The sequence below is a fragment of the Oryza glaberrima genome, chromosome 3, assembly GCF_000147395.1.
Source record: "Oryza glaberrima chromosome 3, OglaRS2, whole genome shotgun sequence".
Lineage (NCBI taxonomy): Eukaryota > Viridiplantae > Streptophyta > Magnoliopsida > Poales > Poaceae > Oryza > Oryza glaberrima.
In genome coordinates, this window is record NC_068328.1 from 17,111,961 (window position 1) to 17,132,378 (window position 20,418).

A 20,418-nucleotide genomic window follows, 5' to 3' on the forward strand; every position below is an offset into this window, starting at 1 on the left:
CAAGGTACAATACATCATAGTAGAACCAGTACATAGGGATGAAAACAGATCGGATACGGACAGAAACTAGCTTTATCGTATTCGTTTTCATTTTTTTTCGAATCGGAATCGGAATCGAAAACTCGGATACAGAAATGAAATTGAATATTATCGAATACAGATACGGAGCGAATACGAGACGGAACATATACAGTAACAAATATTTGTCGGTATATAAAGGACCCCTTAAATTGAGTTTCTTAATCAAGGAAGAAGAGATATCACGTATTATTTTAGGTCAACATCTCCAACATTTATATCGTCAATTTTGTAGGCAGTCCCACAACCGTACGTATGTGAAAATCGATTTTCATGGTCGTTCCCTAAGAGATCCATATGTAAATATGATTATTCATTTTCTAATCTCAAGAACTTTTACAATATGTATAGCTTACTTACCATATCACTTATCAAGTTCTTGTTGTATAAATTGGAGATGTTATTTATTTTACTTCACATCGTCGAAACTTGTAATGTTTGTTTTATACTTTAAATATTTTCAAATATAAATGTTATAAACTATAAAGTGGTAGATCCCGTTGAGCTCTACAACTTTGATATAGAACAAATCTCCATCAAATTGGTACTTTGAATCTACAATTGTAGATCTGAGATTTTGTAAAAATAGGTATGGTATTTTATAATGAATATTTAGACCCTTAAATGACCTCAAATAATAAAATAGTCAATAATAAATTTGTAGATTTCATCGAGCTCTACAATTTTGACATAAAGTTTATCTTCATCTGACTCCGTATGAAAAAGTTGTATATATATACGTGTTTTTTCTAAAATTTGATCCATGTCTGCGGATATCTGGAAAAAATCCTGGATAGTTTTCGACCGTTTTCCGATTCCAACAGTTAGTTTCGACTGAAACTATCCGAATCCGAAAAATGATCTGGACGGACATAAACTATGCATATCAGTTTCAACCCTACCAGTACATAGTAAAAAAAAGTGCCTCACAAAAACATAATACGGGTGATATCCGGGTAATACCCGAATTTTTTTACCGGATAATCTGTATCCGTCGGAGAATACATCCCCGAACCCAATCTCGTATCCGCAAAAAAAAAGACCCGTATTCGGACCTGATATCCGTGAGAAGTCCCGGGTACCCGAATTTGTCCCGAAATAATGTGGCTGGGCGAGCGGGCGGGAAATACCCGCCCCGTTTTTACCCCTAGTGACAAGCTTGCTATCTTATGGCTGGCCTTATGTTAGACATGTTAGTTAAGCTGTTCCACGCTAAAATTGGAAGTTTGAAGAAATTAGAACGATGTGATGGAAAAGTTGAAAGTTTGTGTGTAGGAAAGTTCGATGTGACGGAAAAGTTGGAAATTTGAAGAAAAAAGTTGGAATCTAAACAGGGCCTTAAATGAAGTAAGGGAAGCTTTGGCAATGTGAGTATGTTAACCAAACAATCCCTATCTTACCTTCTGTGCTCTATATTCTACTCCCTCCATCCTGAAAAAGACTTAAATTTAGGAAATGAATCTAAGTGCCCATCTAGTTGGTAAAAATTTTTGCCCCTGCACGTCAGATCGAATATACAGACACATATTTAAAGTAATAAACGTAGTCTAATAATAAAATAAATTACATATTCCGCTAGGAAACCGCGAGACGAATTTATTAAGCCTAATTAATCGGTCATTAGCAAATGTTTACTGTATCACCACATTGTCAAATCATGATGCAGTTAGGCTTAAAAAATTCGTCTCGCAATTTCCTGGTGAACTGTGTAATTGATTTTTTTTTCTATATTTAATACTCCATGCATATGTCAAACATTCGATGATGTGATAGCACTAAAAATTTTGTTTGGGACTAAAAAGGCCCTAAACATAAGAAGTAGAGTAGGTGCACCGTGCACATGCTGCCCTTCCTGCGTTTTTTTTAGTTCGTTCTCTTTCATCATTTTTTTTTTCAAGAAGCAGTATATTACTCAAAACGTACTTAGGCCATGTTTAGATCACCTAAATTTTTGCACTGTATAAAATATTAAATATAAACTTAAAAAATAACTAACTGCACAGATTATAACTAATTTGCGAGACGAATCATTTAAGCCTAATTATTTCATGATTTAATAATGTGGTGCTACAGTAAACATTTGTTAATGACGGATTGATTAGGCTTAATAAATTCGTCTCGCTGTTTAGTGATAGATTCTGTAATTAGTTTTTAATAGACTATATTTAATACTTTAAATATATGTCTGTATATCCAATGTGATACGGCAAAAATTTTCACCCCTAGATCTAAATCTAAATACAACCTTACTATGTAAAAGTCTGTCCCAAAATAGGTAAGTCTAATTTTATATCCTCAACTATATGTACCTTGTCTAAAATACATCTCAAACTTCAAAACCAAATATTTAATCTCCTCCCACCATCAATACCTGACATATCATACACCCTTTATAGTTTATAGCGATTTTTTTTATTTTTTAGACTTTTTTATTTTTTTAAAAAAATTATTATTAGACTTTTTCGAAAATATTTCAGAAAACTGAACGTTTTGGCCACGCCAGCCACGATGGCAAAAATGGCTTATCTCAAAATAGAGCAAATGTACAAGTGGTAAATAAAAGTACCGGAAACTATCTAAGGGTATACTTGCCCTTTTTACTCCACATTTAACACTGTTAGCAATAATTAACGGAACAGGAGCAAACAACTAATTCATTTCGAAAAAGTAGGGGAAAAACGAAAACCTAAAAAACAACGGCAAAATCAGTATTTGACATCGAGGTATGGGCAAGAACGAAATTGCCACAAAAACTAAATGTATGTATATTTTTAGCAACTTTACCTATGGTTTGAAATGACATCAATCTGTACATGTACAGCCCAGACTAAACTTCACTTTGGACCACCTTTCGTTATTGAAGTTTTGTGTTGGACCACCCTTTAACCTATATTTTCATTTTGAACCGGCTAATCTTGCCTTATGTCTACATCTAACTTATCTGATGTCAAAGAAATGATCTATATATAGGTGTAAGGAAATCATTGACAAGTAGGAACCGATATAATAATTGAAACAGTGCACACTTGAAAAAAAACGTCCGGGTGATCCAAAGTATAACAAAGATAATATTATAAAATAAAAATATGGGTTAAAGGTGGTACCAAACGAAATTTCGGAAATAAAAGGTGACATATAATCTCCCCGGCCATGCCGACATCTCATGGGGTCGCTGTGCCCACGTGTCGTTGTACCGGGAGACACGCGTCGTCAGGAAGCTACTGCTGCCACCACGATGGAGTTTGGACTCGTCTCGTCGGGAGCAGCGCAACAAATCGCCGCCGCGTCGCGTTCCAAGTCCCGCGCTGCGTGTGGCCTTTCTCTTATCGTCTCTCCACGTACTCGATCGATCGATCAGGTATTCAGGCGTGTGTCGGTGTGTGTGCGCCTATATTCTTCCCCTCCATCTGAAAGAAATAAAATGAAAATGGTGTATTATTCTTCTTAATTATGTTTTCATCTAGACCTTGTTTGACACAGCTATCTAAAGCTCAGCCAAACAGTTTCAGCTTCACTAAAAATAAGAGCAGAGCTGGACGAAGCTCTTTCACGAAATAAACTAGAGATATGAAGCTAGATTTAGCTAGCTCTATAACTCTACTTTAAACCCAACCGCTAAAATTAAATTTAGAAGTTGGAGCTCTACAAAAATAGGCAGTAATAGTTGAGGCTAGTATTGCGCTTCAAAACATCGCGACACATCTCCCATCGTGTTAGCACTCAGCACTTTTAACAGCACGCGCTGTCACTGGTTGTTTCGGCACGTTTCATCAGCGAAATTTAAAGTTTGGATGTAGGTTTCAAAAATATTAGATCATACGATATATGAAAAATAATATATGCATATATATTTTACCTTACAATAAAGTGTTCTCATTGTATTGGGTATTCAAATGTTTTGTAATATACTCCTACTTAATATAAATTAACGGTTAAAAATCGTATTTTGCGAGACTACATCAACATTTAGAACAACCATGTTTTTATTATGACATACGAGGGGATTAATTAGAAGCCTGAGGTTGGAGGGAAATATTCCGTGTTCAGATATATTTAGGCCGTGTTTAGTTGCAAAGTATTTTTTTTCTAAATTTTTAACTTTTCCATCGCATCGTTTCAATTTCAACCAAACTTTTAATTTTGACGTGAACTAAACCCACCCTAATTACAACTCTCCCAAAGCCCAAATGGGGGAACCGCCGGTTAATTATCGTGAAATCCAGGGGGTGTCTCCAAAATTCCAAACAAGAAAAAGAAGTAGGAGTAGGAGAAAACGACGCGTGCATCACTTGGCCCGGGAGGGAGATTCACCCCCAAGGGGCCAGACGTAGACAGATCCCAACCGTCCGATCCGCTCTCGATCACGGAATCAACGGCTCTGATCTCACCCAGAATCTATTCTCTGGGCCCCTCAAGACAGCTTCTTCCCTGGCCCTTTGGATTCCTCTTCCTCGTTTTTGCAAAATCCCTCTCACCCAGCAATCCGCTTCGCTTCCCCTTTCCTTCTTTTTGCAGAGCAATAAATCAACCAAGCAACCAGCCATGGACATGGAGGAGTGAGGAATCGGTGGCCTTTGATTGGGGAAAACTACTGCCGGTTCATGGCGTAAGTCCACACCAACGCCGCATATTTCTCTCTCTGTTCATGTCTCTCTCTGTCTTTTTTTTTTTGGTTGGTTTGGTGAAGTTTTGGAGGAAAAGAACGGGAGGCTAATTCTCTGCGGAAATCAATTCGATTTTTTTCTGCTTCTCTGTGATTTTTATTTCAGTTTCCCCCCTCTGTTTCTTTCTTCTACACTGCCGAAAAATTAGGCTTTGCTCTACTAAAAACTAATCTGGAATGGAATTTTTTGGCCTGGTTTCGTGTTGCTTCTTCGGGGGCTAAATACTGCCTTTTGTTCTAGACAAAGCCTGCCAAATATCTTTCTGGTTCCTTTTCACTTGTGGAGGTTGCTGCAGCCTGCAGCTTTATTTGGAGTACTTAATTTCATCGAAGGCTCTATGTGCCAATTTTTGTTTCCTGATTTCTTGCGTTTCTTGTTTTATATAAGCATTTAGTTACTCCGCTATTGATGCACTATCGACTATTTAGTTCTGATTAGTGAATAGTGAGTGGGGAATAACTCAGTATCTCTGAGATAATTCTGCACCTTTATTGCCTAACCTTATGTAGTCTGAAATCTGAATAGTACTAGAGAGGATTTTTACGGTACAATATACTGCTAGTATATACTGCAAGTATATATGATCTAACGGTGTAGATTGATTTAATTTTTTATTTAATTAGATTGCAGTATAAAGTTTGAAAGGGTAATTTTGTCTTTTCTTCGTTATTCTATCATCAAATCGTGCTATCGTCACGTGCTTTGTCATCAAATGGCTCTCAATCGTCACGTGCTTTGTCATCAAATGGCTCTCAGGATGCTCCTCCCCTAGTGCACGATAAGTTCTAGGACCAGGTACTCTCAATTAAATTCAATTTGAACCAAAAATTACTAAAGTGTTGTTTTATTTTCTATCAAATTCCTAATATGCCCTTTTATATACTGCCAGTATATACTAGCAATATATTGTACCGTAAAAGTTCTCTAGTACCAAGGCCCTGTTTAGTTCCTATTTCACCCTATCACATCCACATCGAACGTTTGTGAGTATTAAATATAGGCTTAAAAAACAACTAATTGCACAGATTGCGACTAATTTGCGAGACGAATCTTTTAAGCCTAATAGCTCCATGATTTGACAATGTGGTGCTACAATAAACATTTGCTAATGGTGGATTAATTAGGCTTAATAAATCCGTCTCGCGGTTTACTGACGGATTCTGTAATTAGTTTTTTTATTAGTGCCCTAACACCCCATATGACACCCTATATAATACCCGATGTGACACGCCAAAACTTTACACCCCTGGATCTAAACTCCCCCTAAGGTGTTGTTAAGATGTCTTGCTTTCTGCTTTGTTTGCAACTTGTGTTTGCCATGAAGATCGAAACATTTTAGTATTAAATTATTCTTAAGAATGCAGCAACTCGGTATATCATCTGTGACTTGAGAATGCAGTTGTGAATCAGTGCTCTTCCTTCTAACATAATCTCTTATATTATGGATAGTAATCCCAATCTACATGTTATTGTACTTTGATGAGATGCGCATGTTAGTGCTTCAGAAATGCAATCACTCATTGCTAAAGAGCATTCTGTACTTCTGTCCAGCATGATCAGTACAATCACTTGATCATATTAGTTACATCTACATGCCTTTTTGTTTATTCATATATCTTCTGATTGCAAATCATATTTATACAGCTTATTCAGCTTTGCAGAGCTATAATAAAAACAGTGTGATTATTAAGAGGATGTAGGTTATTGTTATGATGTCCTCATTTCAAGGTTATAATTTCTTGGAACCATCAACTTCAATGATTGTCTGGTGGAGAGATCAATTTAGAAAACTTATGTTCAATTGGCACAGTAAAACCCTTAATCTGTCAGAACTCTGGATCCCAATTGTGGCTTGTTTCACCATTGGTATAGTTGGTCTTTTGACAGTTTTGTACCTTTTCTCACTATGGAGACGAAAGATCAGTTTGAGCTGGATGAAAATGATAGCAAGATCAAAAAGGAAGAATTTTGAAAGAAACCACAAGGTTCCAACTGCTGAACATGTTTGGAGTGTAGAATCTTTACTTCGTGCAAAAGGACTGAAGTGCTGTGTGTGTTTAGAATCTATTTCACCTGCTCAGCCCCTTGGGCAAATGACAACATCTGAGAATATGGTTCACCGGTGTGATGTCTGCGGTGCAGCTGCACACATGATCTGTTCTTCAAATTCTCAGAAGGACTGCAAATGTGTTTCAATGTTTGGATCAAAACATGTTGTCCATCAATGGACCGTACTCTGGACAGATATAGCTGATCAGTCTGAAGAAGCTCAATACTGTAGTTACTGTGAGGAGCCATGCAGTGGATCTTTTCTTGGAGGCCCTCCTATATACTGCTGCATGTGGTGCCAACGGTTGGTGCATGTTGATTGCCACTCAAGCATGGCTACAGAGACAGGTGATATTTGTGATCTCGGTCCATTCAAACGCCTTATTCTTTCGCCTCTTTTTGTGAAAACCAGGAGCAAGCCTGGTGGAATTTTAAGTTCCATAACACATGGTGCAAATGAATTTGCATCCACTGTGAGGGGGCACCTCAGGAACCGAAGCAAGAAGCAGAAGGAACATAGCAGGGTACCTTCTGACTGTAATGTTGGTGACAGTAATGATGATTCATCATGTGATACCGCAGCAAATGCTAATCAGAGGGCTAAGGACTTGAAATCATCTGGGGACAATGTTCAGAGGAGTGCTGAGAATGAGCATGATAGCAGCGAGAGTGATTGTAAAGAAGTTATACCAGAGCCTAGAAGATTACACCATGATGATGCTGAAGGAGCTAAACTTAAGTACATACTGGATGACTTGCCTGCTGATGCCAGACCCCTTTTAGTGTTCATCAACAAAAGAAGTGGGGCTCAACGTGGAGATTCTCTAAAGCACCGCCTACATTTTCTTTTGAATCCAGTTCAGGTCATGATACTTCTCGCACTAGCACCTTTATTAGTGAAATGTACATCAAATCTATATTGCATACTTTAGTATGAGTAAATCTTTAGTATTTATTGAATATACTGAATGCATCGCTGTTTTTCCTGTATTCACTCATCTCATCCATGCTGTGTAGAATCACCTCAGATTATATAACCTTCATGTTGCTAGCAACTGCCTTGTTAAGCTGGATCCCTCAGTAATCCTAGATTGTTGGGCCTTGGTTGATTTCATTAGCATGGCATATTGGCCTAACAACGTGGGAGTAAAACTCAGAAAATATGTTCCTTGGGATAAGCTGCTTTTCCAACCATATCCACAAGATGAACACAAAGCAAAACCTTGATTGCCTGTCTGATGTTGTTGGGCCAAGTATCGGAACTCATATACTAAACAAATGTCTTAAGCAGACCACATTCTCTGGTAGTTAGTACTACCTCCGTTTCAGGTTATAAGACTTTCTAGCATACGTGTCTAGATTCTTTAACAGATATGAATGTGGGCAATGCTAGAAAGTCTTATAACCTGAAACGGAGGTAGTATCTTTCTTTTGCATCATCTATGGACAGTCCTGCCCTGTCTTAGTGATTAGTTTGTCTGTTCTGGATAACAATTCAAGATTGATCTGTTCTATGAGCACTGTACCTTAACAGTGTTGCTAAGATATTTGTGATTCACTGATTGGCTACATTCGTTTTTTAGGTGTTTGAGCTGAGTTCATCACAAGGGCCAGAGATAGGATTATTATTGTTCCGAAAGGTACCACATTTCAGAATCCTTGTATGTGGTGGAGATGGTACTGTTGGTTGGGTTCTTGATGCAATAGATAAACAAAATTATGAATCACCTCCGCCTGTTGCGATTCTTCCAGCTGGCACTGGGAATGATCTTTCAAGAGTTTTATCTTGGGGAGGTGGTCTAGGTGCTGTTGAGAAGCAAGGAGGCCTCTGCACAGTTCTACATGACATAGAGCATGCAGCAGTGACCATCTTAGATAGATGGAAGGTGGCAATTGAAGATAAGCGAGGAAAAAATGTGCTTATGGTGAAGTATATGAACAATTATCTAGGTAGGTGTATAGGTTTAGTTCTATCAATGCACTTTATCCAAAATCCTTATTTTACCATTGTCACAGGTATCGGTTGTGATGCAAAGGTTGCTCTTGATATTCATAATCTCCGGGAAGAAAATCCTGAAAAGTTCTATAGTCAGGTAGTGTCTATTCAAGTTTACTCGTATGAATCTTTATATATGAAAGATATTGCACTGCTCATTTTCAAATTTTAAGGACAACTAAGAAACAAATGAACAAGAGTGAACTCAAAAAACAGAAGGTGTTGATTTTGGTTGATGATGAGTGTATAATCTTAATCCAAATTTGTTACATCAGCAAATTAAACGTTGTGTTTACAACAAGTAACCAGTTGCTAATTAGGTATGTATGTTCTGTTTGGCATATTGGTATACTTGGTCCTGTTACCAGTTAATGTATTCTTATATATTCATGAGGTGCTTTAAATATTACTAACCTAATCAGTTAGATAGCTCAACACTTCATAGCCAATATCTACTCCATGTTTTATGACATGATCATTTACAGTCTGCATGCCGTGATCTCCGCTTACAGTATGGTTGTTAGATGCTTTCAGAAATTTTGTTTGCAATAGAAGTTTCTTTGGCTTGTCCTTTTTTTCATTGCTTGCTCTACAGGTTATTTTTGAGTACTTGATATGTATGCTTAGCAGACTGATACATGACCAACAAAAATCTCATTGCTGTATCAACCGTGTTGTTTTTCAGTTCTTATTGCGAGATTTATCCTGCTTTGTTTCTTACTTTATTTTTTTCTGCGCAGTTTTTAAATAAGGTGCTATATGCAAGGGAAGGTGCAAAGAGTATGATCGATAGAACTTTTGTGGACTTACCCTGGCAAGTTAGATTAGAGGTTGATGGAACTGAGATTGAGATTCCAGAGGTTACATAAGATGATCTTGAGACTTGTACATAAAACCACCATCTATACTATATGCCATGCCCATGCTAAATTGCTAATACGTATGAATGCTTCAGGATTCAGAAGGTGTTCTGGTTGCAAACATTCCGAGCTACATGGGAGGGGTTGATTTGTGGAAAAGCGAGGATGATAACCCTGACAACTTTGACCCACAGTCAATTCATGACAAGATGGTTGAAGTAGTTAGCATCTCCGGAACTTGGCATCTGGGGACACTTCAGGTAAACAAGCACATTCAACAATTAATCTTTGATCTGATGAATGAAGATGATGCTAGATAAACTGAACTAATTTAGGTTGGGCTTTCTCGGGCACGGAGGATTGCTCAAGGACAATCAATCAAAATACAAATTTTCGCTCCATTTCCAGTTCAAGTGGATGGCGAACCATGGACCCAAAACCCCTGCACTCTCAAAATATCCCATCATGGACAGGTTTAGTTCGTTCTTGTTGTGCGTTTGGTCTCATGTAATCTGTATTTTGGGGCCATGGTTACTAGCACACTGGTTTCAACTCTCAACTTCCGTACTCGGGATTTTTCATGTATTTCAGGCTTTTATGTTGAGGAGAACAATTGAGGAGTCTCTCGGTCATGCTGCTGCAATCGTCACTGATGTGCTTGAAAATGCTGAATCTAGTCACCTAATCACTGCATCTCAGAAGAGGGCCCTCCTCCAAGAAATGGCTCTGAGGCTTTCATAAACCCACTCTTGAAAACGGTCGCGAAGGTACTCAATCTGCGTTGCAAGTGATCATGCAGTTCGAAGCTGAGTTGTCGATACTTCAACACCAGTCTAGACAAGAATGTCCTAAAGCAAATTTCAGGCAGGGAGAGGCTCTGCCTGCCTGATGTCCACGTCTCTCTTCACCAAGTATATATCCACTTGTTTGTGGTGGATGGAACCTAGGAAACATGGGTTCATTGCACATGTTGCACATATTTTTGTTTGGAATTTCACTGTATGCACCACCTCAGGGTAACAGTTGGTAAGCTTTTTTTTTTTTGAGCTGAACAGTTGGGAAATTGGTAATGTTGTGTTGAACTGTTGTTGTGCAAGTTTTCTGTCTACCTTGTTGGTCGGTCTTTCTGTCTGGAAGCTCTGTCGAGCGCTCTGGTATTGTGGCATGTTGTATATAAAGTGGCTACTCAGATTGATGTTATTTTTAACCATACTATTTTTTTTTTGGTAAAGTTACCAAAAAAGTGTCTACGTTTAGTTTGTTGTCAAACTTTGGTAAATACATAAGAAATTCTGTAAAAATTTTGGTAAATTGCCAATTTGCTAAAATTTCGGTAATACCAAAATTTGGTAAGGTTTATTTTGGCTACAATCTGAACATACCCAAAATAGTAAATAGTAAATGGTCAGGTCATTTTAAAGCTGAATGTCTTGGTTAAATTTTATCATCCAGTTCACAAATTTTGGCTGATCTTTTGTGTGATCGTCGTCTATGAATATGCTTCCCTGTTTGACAAGAAGAGGCAATAACACATAAGTACGAGTGTATGACAAAGATATGGTTTGCATTCAGAAGTAATCTCTCCGTTCCAGTGTAGTTGTGGGTTCTTGTGCTCAAAGTTCAACCGTTCGTCTTATTTAAAAATTGAGTAAAGTACATCACCGGTCTCTAAACTTGTAACGTTGTGTCATTCCGGTCCCTAAACTCGCAAATCGACCATTCAGGTTCTCAAACTTGTTCGACTGTGTCATCCCGATCTCTAAACTTGTAGATAACTCGTTTAGGTCCTCCAACTTGTTTAGTTGTGTCACCCCGGTCCCTAAATAAGATGGTCTAAAAACTTTATATCAAAAATTAATTCATAACTTTTTTATGTGAACTCTAATGAAGATAAACTTTATATCAAAATTGTAGCCCTCGACGCAACCTACAACTTTGTAGTTGAAAAGTTTTTGAATTAAAACTGTTTAAGGTCCCAAAATGTTGTTGCATATTTATAGATTTTGAAATTTTAATTTTAAAATTACATTTTGGGACAAAAAATGACTTAGAATAAAAAAAATCAACTACAAAGTTGTAGATCGCGTCGAGGGCTACAAGTTTGATATAAAGTTTGTCTTCATTAAAGTTCATTTAAAAATGTTATGAGTTATTTTTAAATATAAAGTCTTTAGACCGTTCTATTTGACCCAGATGATATTCAAATCCAAGTTTAGAGACCGGGGTGATACAACTGAACAAGTTGGAGGATCTAAACAAGTGATCTGCAAGTTTAGAGGCCGGGATGACACAGTCGAACAAATTTGAGGACTTGAACGGTCGATTTACGAGTTTAGGAACCGGGATGACACAGCGGTACAAGTTTAGGGACCGGTGATGGACTTTGCTCTTAAAAATTTTATAATTTTTTTTAGAAAAGTCAAGCATAAAGTAATATTCATATTTTATCATGTAATAACAATAAAAATAATAATAATTATAAAAAAATTAAATAAAACGGATGGTCAAACGTTGGACATAGAAACCTACAAGTGTAAAATGGGATGGAGGGAGTATTTGGAAATGGAAGGCTAGCTTTTGTTTAAGGCAACACCTGGCGGGCGCGTGCGTGTGCCGACTGCAGAGACTACAAGCCGACGCCGGAAGCGACTCGCTTCTATTCTCGATTGGATATAGATGGGGCTCCTAACCACTCTTAAATATGTTAAATACACTCCATCGATCAAAAACTACAAGCAAGGGAATCAGCTCTTATTGCCGTAAAGGAAAAATAACCCCTTTCCGACGAGAACACCGAAAAAACCTAATTCAGATTTCGCCTTTTGTGAAGGATCTGTGCCTACTCCACTTTCTTATCTAGGACTTCGATATACAAAATATATACTACTGTGAAGCATAGATTGGAGCTCGAGGGGCGCCCGCACTCGTCTCCCAGTGCCAGCGCCAACAACAGCGCCCCTTCCATCTCGCGCATCGCGCCAGCCGGTGGAGCGGTCGTCTACGGTGGCGCCATTTCATCCCACGCGGCGGGCACAGCCGATGGAACGGACGAGCGGTCATCTTCAAGAGGGAGGGATGCGGGCAGAGCTACTGAGGACATGCCGGAGGCCACTTGATGTTCGTGCAGCCTGCTAGGCTGCTACTGCAGCATTACTAGGGAAGAGATGAGCTCTGCCCGATCAGGATAGGGACTAATAAAGAGGAAGATGAATGGTTGAGGCTGACGTGGGTCAACTAGTCCAGATTGCATAGTTTGGTAACAAAACCTGATTCAAAGTGAAAATAGCTGTTCATTCCTAGTCCAATATGCAACTTAGGTAATTAAAACTAGTCCAAAGTCCAATTCACTCTTTATTTTATTATGATTTGTTTCATCATTATAAGTATGTTAATTATATGTTTACACATAATTTTAAATAAAATAAAGAAAAAAGTCCAAATTACCCCCTAAACTTTATATGGAAGTACGTTTAACACCCTAAACTTTAAAACCGTCGTACACGCTTAGCAATCTCGCCCGAGGGAGCCTTCCCCATAGTCCCGGCATTTATAGTTCTCCAACCCTCTAAACTTTGCCGTACCATCCATATTACCCCCTAAGGTGATTTAAGATAATGGTTTTGTATATTTTGGAAGCTTAAACGATCAATTTTGAATAACTAATATAACATATTTGCATATGATCAGTTATAAATCATCAATTTATTCTTATGTAGTGATATTATGCTTTTATCATGTTGGTACAAGTGAGAGCTAATAAGGAAAAAAAGAAATATTTAAGTCAAAATTTATATATATATATATATATGTGTGTGTGTGTGTGTGTGTGTGTGTGTGTGTGTGACCAAAGTGTATGACATATGATCAAACTCATCCAACTTATATACAAATTAGATAAAAACCACTATGCAAAACCATTTTAGGGGGTTATATAAACGGTATTGTAAAGTTTAGGGCATTGAATGTCCAATTTCAAAGTTTAGGGTGTTAGACGGACTTCCATCCCAAGTTTAGTGGGTTCTTTGGACTTTTTCCTAAAATGAATGATCAAACATAAAATGGAAGAAGCTCTATTAAGGAACAATGCAATTTCAAATTGGGTGCAAATATCAAGGGCTCATTGGCACATGAGAAACAAGGAGGAAAGGTGGATTGTTTTTCAGCCACCGGCAAAGGCAGCGCAGCCAAGAGCCCATGATGGTAGGTGGAATTTGCAACCGAGCCAACAAGTAGGTTTTTATGCATGTCATGCCAGTGGCTGCCCACAAGCCTCTGCGTGTAATTGTGTGTGTATACAGTTAACCTCACGCAAAAAGCGCGTTAAAGACTTCTAGCACACCGACGAGTTTGGCCTTCTCGTAATACCAGTCTATTTCCGTTTTCTCCTTTTATAGTTGGTTCCTTTCTTTGATTCTTTGTTGTTAAGTGTGTAGATCAAAATGGTGAACATGTTTGATTTGGACCACTTACATGTGAGCTGTATGACCCACCACGAGAAATTGTTCTATAACGGTTGTACATAAAAAATTTATATGTGAAAACTTTTAATATAGAAACATTTTATATAAAAAAAACATTTTGAATCTTAATCCGAACCAGACAAACTTTTATTTTACAAACTTAAAATAATAAAAGAAACCATGCGGTAAAAAAAGAAGCCAATGACAAGGGCATACGTCTGAGCTTTACCATTGTCAAGTACAAACGGTGAAAATTTTTTTATTGTGACTGACATCCAGATGGGACAAAATCTTATTTCGAGTGATTTTCGACAAACATAAGGCACATAGCAATAATTGGCATTTTGAAATCCAAACAGTAAGACTATTAAACAATATTTTTAACAAACCATTTGGTCCTATGTGTCACACAAGTTCTCCTCCTCGCTCTAACTCGCTTTCATGCGTATAAAGATTATTATATCATCACCCGCCGCCTCCATTTCCACTTGAAATCCTAGTGGGAAAAAAACACATTGCATCATCAACATGCCTACCATCATCTGCCCCCTCTTCATGAGTGACCGTGACTTCACGTGATAAGTAAATTAGCGGTAGCTACAACAGCTCTAGGCAAAGCCTCCTGCACTATGGACCCACATGACAAACGCAACGATGAGCGAGGTGGCTCCATGCAAAGAAGCTCAAGATAGTAGTTGAACGCATGATGATATTGGTGGCAGTGGTCACTGCGAGGATGCGAGATGTAACGTCAGTGGTTTCAAGTGAGGACTAAGAAGCATCGAGTTATAACTTCCTTGGTACGAAATGATTTGGGGGAGAATATAAACGGAACAACTTTTTTTATATATAAAATTGGATTGCAACTTTGAAGACGAAGATGAAGTTCAGCCTCGGAAATCAAGAAAGCCATTACCGTATGATTAATTGAGTTTTAATTATTACAAACTTAAAAAATAATTTATATGATATTTTTAAACAACTTCTATATAAAAATTTTTCACACGAAACATATCGTTTAGCAGTATAAAAAGTGTGCTAACCAAAATCGATGTTACTCAAACCACCGTTTACCAGTACCCCTAGTAAAGAAGCAACAAAGGGACTAATACGTCAGCATGAACACAACCTTACTAAAACTGAGGCAACAATGGTAGTCATTGTACTATACCTCAGGGCTGCCATTTGTGACAAATACTAAAACACCTGCTAACTTTTTTAAAATAAAATGTTATCTCCATTCCTAAAATTAGGCTTATTTTTGGCTATGCGTTTGAACAAGTACTTATCTGAGTGCATATCTTATCCAGATAAAAAGTCTTTTACCAGCCAAAAGAAGATACATAATAAAGTTGCGATAGAAATTGCTAAAATATGGATGACAAAATTGGAAGCAATAAAATAGTAGGAACACATCTCATCCGGTCGTCCCTTCTTCTTCCCTATTTATTCGAGTCTTCCCTCTTCCTCTCCTCTTCACTTTCAGAGCGCGAGCGAGCGAGCGAGCAACCTCCTCCCTTTTCCCCATTCGCGCGCCAACTGTCGACTGCAACAAGATACGCACGCGTCTCCAGAGTCTCTCTCTCTCTCTCTCTCTCTCTCTCCCGATCTCCATGACTAATTTCTTTTTTGATCTGTGCTCTTTCTTGCATTGGTTTGCCCTTTGAGATCTTTTGTAGTCGGGTGATCGATGCTGATGATAGCATTGGTTGGTTCGCTGGAAAGGATTTATTTTTTTTTTTGGGGAGGGGGGTTGGGGATTTCTGATGATCTGAACTCTAATTAAGCAGTAGGCACACACTACTGGATTGGGATGGCATGGGCATGATGATTCTTGAAGTTTTTCTTTTGTGATCCTCATTCACTATGTAGATGGGATGGGCGGTTGTAGTAGAGCGATTTGGTGGGGGAACTACCTTAATTAAATAGTGTTTTTTTCTCTCGAATTGTGAAATATGTTATTGCTGATCTCATGGCCCTGCATAGTGTACTTGTAGATATTTGTATTGGATATTAGGATGTTATTTGGCAATTTTGCGGCTTTTAGCACAGAGTTTTTAGCGAAAATTTTGCAGTCTGGTTTGTTTAAAAGTAATCGAAGGAAAATAATTTGTTCGGTTTTACAGACCAAGTAATAAATTTCATGGTATGTTAATGATGGGTTCATTTGTATATTCTATCCTTATATCCGTTACATTGGCGTGTACAAGGACTTATGAATAAATAAATCCATTGCCTTTGGCTAAAATCTTGCTTAATCTTGCCTGTTTCACTAACGATGTAAATAAAGAAATCTAGATACTCCCTCCGTACTCGTAAAGGAAGTCGTTTAGGACAATGTTTAAGTCAAACCTTGGAAATATAAATCATGAATAACTAGTTTGAAAATGTAAAAATTATATGAATATATTTATCTTGAAAAATACTTTCATAAAAGTATGCATATATCACTTTTCAAAAAATATTTTTATAGAAACAAGAAGTCAAAGTTGTGTTTTGAAGACCGTGTCGTTATCCTAAACGACTTCCTTTATGAGTACGGAGGGAGTACTTACTTGTAATTCCAGCTATCATCATATTATTATTACGGTTCTCAATACAAATTGCAATTTCATGACATATATATAGATGGATCAGGATCCTCTGTAGTCGAAGTCACATGACTTTGTCACTGATATGTGGACCTGATGATCTTTAGACCCACATATCAGTGATAAAGACTCCGTACATTTGAATGCAAAGTATCTCAATCCTATATAAATGCGCAGTTTCTTAATCCTTAAATATATGACACTTGAATGCTGAAGATCAATTCTATGTTGCAAACCAACAGGGAAGATGGTGAAGATCTGCTGCCTCGGAGCCGGCTATGTCGGCGGCCCGACCATGGCGGTCATCGCCCTCAAGTGCCCCGACGTCGAGGTGGTCGTCGTCGACATCTCCGCCGCCCGCATCGACGCCTGGAACAGCGACGCGCTCCCGATCTACGAGCCGGGCCTCGACGACGTCGTGCGCCGCTGCCGCGGGAGGAACCTCTTCTTCAGCAGCGACGTCGAGAGGCACGTCGGCGAGGCCGACATCGTCTTCGTCTCCGTGAACACCCCCACCAAGGCCCGCGGCCTCGGCGCCGGCAAGGCCGCCGACCTCACCTACTGGGAGAGCGCGGCGCGGATGATCGCCGCCGTGGCGACGTCCGACAAGGTCGTCGTCGAGAAGTCCACCGTGCCGGTCAAGACCGCGGAGGCCATCGAGAAGATCCTCGACCACAACGGCCGCGACGGCGTCGGCTTCCAGATCCTCTCCAACCCGGAGTTCCTCGCCGAGGGCACCGCCATCCGCGACCTGCTCGCCCCCGACCGCGTCCTCATCGGCGGCCGCGAGACCGCCGCGGGGCGCGCCGCCGTCCAGGCGCTCAAGGACGTGTACGCCCGATGGGTCCCCGAGGAGAGGATCCTCACCACCAACCTCTGGTCCGCCGAGCTGTCCAAGCTCGCCGCCAACGCGTTCCTGGCCCAGAGGATCTCGTCCGTCAACGCCATGTCCGCGCTCTGCGAGGCCACCGGCGCCGACGTCGCCGAGGTCGCCTACGCCGTGGGCAAGGACTCCAGGATCGGCGCCAAGTTTCTCAACGCCAGCGTGGGATTCGGTGGCTCCTGCTTCCAGAAAGACATCCTCAACCTGGTGTACATCTGCGAGTGCAATGGCCTCCCCGAGGTGGCCAACTACTGGAAGCAGGTGATCAAAGGTTTTAAATTTCCGGCTATAGCAACCACTATGTGCAAAGATATATACTCACTTACTCCGTTTCAGGTTATAAGACGTTTTACTTTGGTCAAAATCAAACTGTTTCAAGTTTGTCTAAGTTTATAGACAAATATAGTAATATTTATAATACTAAATTAGTTTCATCAAATTAATAATTGAATATATTTTCATAATAAATTTGTTTTGAATTAAAAATATTTCTATTTTTTTTATAAACTTGGTCAAACTTAAAGCAGTTTGACTTATAACAAAGTTAAAACATCTTATAGCTTTATAGCTTGAAACGAAGAAAGTAGCAAATATTTGCTCTCATGTACTTCCTCCGTCTCAAAATATAAGTATTTTTAGCTATGAATCTGGACATCATAGCTAAAAGTTGCTATATTTTAGGACGAAGGTTACTAGCCGTTGTAGTTTTATTTAGCCTGTTAATTATTAACTGTTTAAAAATACCGACCGCTAAATATATTAGCCCGCTATTTAAAACGCTGCATGCAGGTTATCAAGATCAACGACTACCAGAAGAGCCGGTTCGTGAACCGCGTGGTGTCGTCCATGTTCAACACCGTGGCCGGCAAGAAGATCGCCGTGCTGGGCTTCGCCTTCAAGAAGGACACCGGCGACACCAGGGAGACGCCCGCCATCGACGTCTGCAAGGGGCTGATCGGCGACAAGGCCAAGGTGAGCATCTACGACCCCCAGGTGACGGAGGACCAGGTCCAGCGCGACCTCGCCATGAGCAAGTTCGATTGGGATCACCCGGTCCATCTCCAGCCGATGAGCCCCACGGCCATCAAGCAGGTGTCCGTCGCCTGGGACGCCTACGAGGCGGCCAGGGACGCCCACGGCGTCTGCATCCTCACCGAGTGGGACGAGTTCAGGAGCCTCGACTACGCGAGGATCTACGGGGGAATGCAGAAGCCGGCGTTTGTGTTCGACGGGCGCAACGTGGTTGACGCTGAGAAGCTGAGGGAGATTGGGTTCATCGTCTACTCCATTGGCAAGCCTCTCGATGCCTGGCTCAAGGACATGCCTGCTGTTGCCTGAATAATTAAACCTGTTCGTCGTCGGAGGAGGAGATGCACCTTGTTAGAATCTATGAGCAACTATTATATTGATTGATAGGGTTCAGCGTGTTAAACTTTATAGTTGCCATTTTATCTTGTGCCAAAAAAACAAAACCGAATAATTCAGGATGTCAATCTTTGTATCCATTTTACAATCTTATAAGAATGACATGGCTGTATACTGATTGTGTCCTCATTCCCTTGTGGCGAGTTTTTGTTACTTTGTAGATTATTTTATATCACAAGCCGTTGACCAAATTTGACCACAAATCAGTCAAGCAAGCTGCAAGCACTTGTTTGCTGAACAGATTGTTGTGAGGCCTGGTTCTAAGACGCCTGTTATTAGCTGGGACATAGCCATTGTTTTTACGAAAACGACTGTTCTTTTGGTCATTTGGTAGGCTGTATGTGTATGGAGGGAATGGGTTGTTGGGCCTTGATGTTCTTTCAACGAGGTACCCGTCTAGTATTTAGGCCCAATACTTAATACTACCACATCCCAAAAATAAATATAGTTTCAGTTTATCAAGGAAAATAAAAAAAAAGGTCCAAAAGCATCGTGAGTAAGTGCAAAAATATGTATGATAGGCTTGATGGCTGCGCAAACCAAACATGCAAGGCACATATCCACACATAGAGAAATTCTTGCGAATTAAATTAACTAACCTAATTTCTCCCTCTGTTGAGTGATGAAGCCAGATGAAAGATTATTTAAAAGCATTTTCATTTTACATACACTCTTTTTTCTATTGCTGTAAATAGAATTACATTTCGTACTCCTATATAGCTAGAGAGCAGATATATCTTTTTCATCGATTATTCTTATTGTTTATATATATATATCCTTAAAATGAATATTGTTTCTCTGGTTTGTCTTCTTTTAGAAATATACTCTCTCCATTCTCAAAAAATATATATATACTCTTTCCTATATAAATATTTGACGTACATATTTTTTTTCTAACTTTTGCTTGTAGTAGTAAAAATAAGCTAACGCGTTATAATGGGCCAAGCCCACATGATTGGGATATGTGCTAGGATACTGGATTGAGTATAAAGTGCCGGATTCTGCTGTGGTTGCGCACGTGATAGGAAAAAGTACACCGAAGGTCCCTCAACTTGTCATCGAGTTACAAAATCGTCCCTTAATCATAAAACCAGATGTATGACATCCCTCAACTTATAAAACTATTCACTTTAGGTCCTTCGGTGGTTTTTGTCCCTGGTTTGTCCGATGTGGCGGCTGAGTCAGCATGGAACCCATGTGGGCCCCACATGTCACGGTGACCACGTCATCACCTTCTCTCTCCCCTCTTCTCTTTCTCTCACTTTGCTCGGCCAGTGACGGGCAATGGCGGCGGCGACTTGGTGCGGCGGAGACGAGGATGGGGTTGGCGTCAAGCCCGGGGGCAGACCAGGGCGAGGCGACAACCACGCAGTCGACCCTGGCTAGGAAGGACCTAGGACTGCGGCATTGAG

At 39.7% G+C, this 20,418-nt stretch overlaps 2 protein-coding genes across 5 annotated transcripts; both read left to right on the top strand.

Moving 5' to 3' along the window:
• Nucleotides 1–4,548: 4,548 nt before the first annotated feature.
• Nucleotides 4,549–10,847, top strand: LOC127767052 (diacylglycerol kinase 1). 4 transcript variants are annotated; one of them, XM_052292264.1, is made up of 9 exons: nt 4,549–4,684; nt 5,366–5,537; nt 6,404–7,654; nt 8,375–8,741; nt 8,808–8,884; nt 9,528–9,647; nt 9,743–9,907; nt 9,983–10,120; nt 10,239–10,847. In XM_052292264.1, exons 3-9 carry the CDS (start codon nt 6,452–6,454, stop codon nt 10,386–10,388), a joined length of 2,220 nt encoding a protein of 739 aa, XP_052148224.1. In that variant the 5' UTR covers nt 4,549–4,684; nt 5,366–5,537; nt 6,404–6,451; the 3' UTR covers nt 10,389–10,847. The 4 variants fall into 4 exon arrangements, with proteins under 4 accessions (XP_052148224.1, XP_052148223.1, XP_052148220.1 ...); XM_052292263.1 differs by lacking the exon at nt 5,366–5,537 and having other exon boundaries at nt 6,387–7,654; XM_052292260.1 differs by lacking the exon at nt 5,366–5,537 and having other exon boundaries at nt 6,396–7,654.
• A 4,754-nt stretch (nt 10,848–15,601) lies between these two features.
• On the top strand, nt 15,602–19,133 carry LOC127767055 (UDP-glucose 6-dehydrogenase 1). The gene is made up of 3 exons (XM_052292269.1): nt 15,602–15,682; nt 16,941–17,842; nt 18,371–19,133. Exons 2-3 carry the CDS (start codon nt 16,946–16,948, stop codon nt 18,917–18,919), a joined length of 1,446 nt encoding a protein of 481 aa, XP_052148229.1. The 5' UTR covers nt 15,602–15,682; nt 16,941–16,945; the 3' UTR covers nt 18,920–19,133.
• Nucleotides 19,134–20,418: the final 1,285 nt, after the last annotated feature.

Coding starts and splice junctions, on each gene's coding strand:
- LOC127767052 (XM_052292264.1), top strand. CDS start 6,452: ATGATGTCCTCATTTCAAGGTTATAATTTCTTGGAACCATCAACTTCA. Junction 7,655..8,374: donor TTCTTTTGAATCCAGTTCAG/GTCATGATACTT, acceptor TTCGTTTTTTAG/GTGTTTGAGCTGAGTTCATC. Junction 9,908..9,982: donor GGCATCTGGGGACACTTCAG/GTAAACAAGCAC, acceptor GAACTAATTTAG/GTTGGGCTTTCTCGGGCACG.
- LOC127767055 (XM_052292269.1), top strand. CDS start 16,946: ATGGTGAAGATCTGCTGCCTCGGAGCCGGCTATGTCGGCGGCCCGACC. Junction 17,843..18,370: donor TGGCCAACTACTGGAAGCAG/GTGATCAAAGGT, acceptor CGCTGCATGCAG/GTTATCAAGATCAACGACTA.